Below are 2,961 nucleotides of genomic sequence, written 5' to 3'. Positions count from 1 at the left end.
GTTTTACTCAGGAACTGCAAAATCGAATGCTTTGAAATCTAGCTGTCGTTTCAAGGTTATCGCAAGCATAGTAAATTTTTAATCAAAATGTATCTCTCTAATCATCTTTTTTACATTAGATAAATTAAAATTAAAAAAATCACTGACTAATTTTTTATTTATCAAATTAAGAACGATTCACCCCCATTTTCTCGAAAATGTAAGAATATGCACGTCTTTATTTAATGATGATTAAATAAGAATTATAATAATAATATTCATTACACTTTGTTCAATTGTGGCTTAATTAATAATTTTAATTCTCTGTTTTAAGGTGAGAAACTCATTCTAGTCAAAGTAATGTCTACCTGACATTCTTGTCTTGCAATGTATCAACATAAACACTTCAAGTTATTGCTAAGAAACCATTTTTAGTTATTGAGCGTAAGCTAAGGAAGTGTAGTAATCAAATCCATTAGTCGACTTGGTACCTCCATATTTCTTCGACGTTTCATGAGCCTCTCCTAGTCCTAGAGAAGTTTTAAATAACCAAATATAAATTACAACATCACAAAATAAAATGCAATATTTTATTTAATAAGCTGAAAAGGAAGCATTAAAAAAATCTTGACTATCATACGGTGATCCGGTTATTGTAGTTATCGCTAAGTGTATTAAAATACAAGATATATGGTTACAATAAAATAAATACGATTTAGCAAAAAATTTTTTAATTTTCGAAAAAGTTGGATTTGTTGGACTGTGCTTGAGAGGCGAGGTAAGTTTTGTATAAATAAGCTTAGACCATTTTTTTTCTATCAACTTAAATTATAAATGATATTTTGAGCAATTACATGAAAAATGAAGAAGTTCATAAACATAATGGGTGTAGTGTGGTAGAAATTAGTAAAAATTTACATTGTCGTTGAATAAAATAAATCGACAGAAAATATATTATCTGTTAAGTTCGTGATTGCGAACAGCTTGACTGAAGTATTTAAACAAAATTTCTCTCGCGCCTTAATTTATTTTGTGAATTTTATTTACTGTGATGACCCCAACTGGAAAAATGTATTCTCAGCAATGATAACTTCGACTGTTTATCGTTTGACCATTAAGCACGTACAGTTGAGCAGCACCAGTTTGTCTAGCTATTTAATACATTAAATACAAGAAAAAACGGCGTATATGAATAAACTATTTTAGACATCAATCACTTTGTTCTTTATTGACTTAGGTTGGCGACGACACTTGATACAAAAGAGCAAAATATGACCAAGCAGTTTTCATAATCTACAAAAAACAACATGTAGTTATTTGAAATAAAATTAACAAAATCTACCCCCATATATGTATCCAATGACAGATAAAACACGTTCAAAGCAGATATTCGAACAGGCTTCAAATGCATTCCAAAAAAAAGCAATTTCTTTTTAATCTCTTCAGACAGATCCATCCAGTCAGATTCAAAAACGGCATACGAAAGTTTGCTGCTCTGAAATAATATCATCGATACCAACTTATAAACGTTTCAAGATTACCTTAGCTTGCACCTCCTCACCAAACCAACAGTACATAAATATTTGCAGTGTTATGGCAAGAATATACGAAACGAGCGAATAAAATTCGTTGGACAGAGGGACAACCTAAAATCAAATCAGTAAAACCACTAGTGCCCAACAGCAACATTACCATTGTTAGTTGGAACATAGTTATTCCAATGGAAACACCACTAAACAGAAGATGCCAGAACAAAATCCAACTAAAAAATTTCGTCGATTTTTCGATAAAACTAAAACGTTAAAAAATTAACAACAAACATCGTCACAACTAAATATTTACCTTAAACTATTTTTGTGGTGTTCTACACACTTGAGCATATTGTGGTGCACACTATCAGTGAAACTCTCATCCACATTTGCGAGATTTCTAATATTATCTGCCAACATATCAAACTGACAAGAAGTATACACACTGAATGCAAATATTAGTGTGTCAACATTCAAATGAACCCATGTCAAATACCAAATACCTGTCACCTGATACAAGTACGTGATTTCATAATACGGCGATTTTTTATAGTCGTATGGGTACCACCCCAGAAATGGTAATCTTCTTTCTTCGGGTTTATCTATCATCGGAAAAATTGCCCAGAAGGCGTTACATCCAAAAGACATGCACACACACATTTTAAAAACCAACTGCCAAAAATAAATCGCCGGTTCGATAAGATTTCTCTGATGGGTGTTTCTTGGTTGAAACCAGTCGCTATTAAAAGTGATAATTCGTTCTTTGAGTATTGTTATGTTTTTGATTAAGTAGTAGGCTTTCACTGCTGCCAGAATTTCGATAAGTAGGAGGTAAGAAGTGCCAACTATTGACTCCAGGTCGTGGGCGATAAAATACACATTTACCATTTGGAAGAATATGTGGCCAATGACGAAAAGCGATATTGTGATTGAAGAGTATACCATGTAGATTCCGGGTTTGTAGGTGTTGTCACCTTCGGGCCACAGACCCATTATTCGCAAAAGAAATATGTATAGTTTTATTTTTGATTGCCAGTTGTAGTGTTCCATTGAGTTGAACGTACTTATCCTGAAAACGCGTGAAAAAGCTCGTTCTAATATATTGTCACCTTTTCTTTGGTATTTTCGAGGGAAAAATGTTCGTTTTGATGGAATTTGTCTCGTTATATGGTACACCGCAACCTTCAAAAATTTTCGTGGGGTGAAAATAAAATATGAGGGTTATTATATTTTTTATAAATTTTATAATTATACAGGTAAGTGATATTTATTTTCTGTAAACCTATCAATTAGTGAACTTCACGTAAAACTGCACCATATTATTTGAACGAGTAATTATTTCATTTGTACTAATAATTTAGGAGAAAGTCAGTGAGCTGATTAATTATTAAAAATCCTACACTATAATTTTCTCTGTAATTACTGTTTTTATTGAGTTTCCTTCTTACATTTT

General features: G+C 31.9%; 1 protein-coding gene across 1 annotated transcript; it reads right to left on the bottom strand.

Moving 5' to 3' along the window:
* Positions 1 to 1,212: 1,212 nt before the first annotated feature.
* LOC135139602 (odorant receptor 42a-like) lies at positions 1,213 to 2,501 on the bottom strand. The gene is made up of 6 exons (XM_064069900.1): positions 2,005 to 2,501; positions 1,822 to 1,953; positions 1,672 to 1,771; positions 1,521 to 1,625; positions 1,322 to 1,474; positions 1,213 to 1,272 (listed from the first exon to the last, which is right to left on the bottom strand). Exons 1-6 carry the CDS (start codon positions 2,499 to 2,501, stop codon positions 1,213 to 1,215), a joined length of 1,047 nt encoding a protein of 348 aa, XP_063925970.1.
* Positions 2,502 to 2,961: the final 460 nt, after the last annotated feature.

Source organism: Zophobas morio, unplaced genomic scaffold, assembly GCF_036711695.1.
Source record: "Zophobas morio isolate AGI-343-1 ecotype UQ-CSIRO unplaced genomic scaffold, CSIRO_AGI_Zmor_V1 ptg000031l, whole genome shotgun sequence".
NCBI lineage: Eukaryota > Metazoa > Arthropoda > Insecta > Coleoptera > Tenebrionidae > Zophobas > Zophobas morio.
Note: the sequence above shows the minus strand (reverse complement) of the source record. Positions and strands in the feature narration are given on the sequence as shown.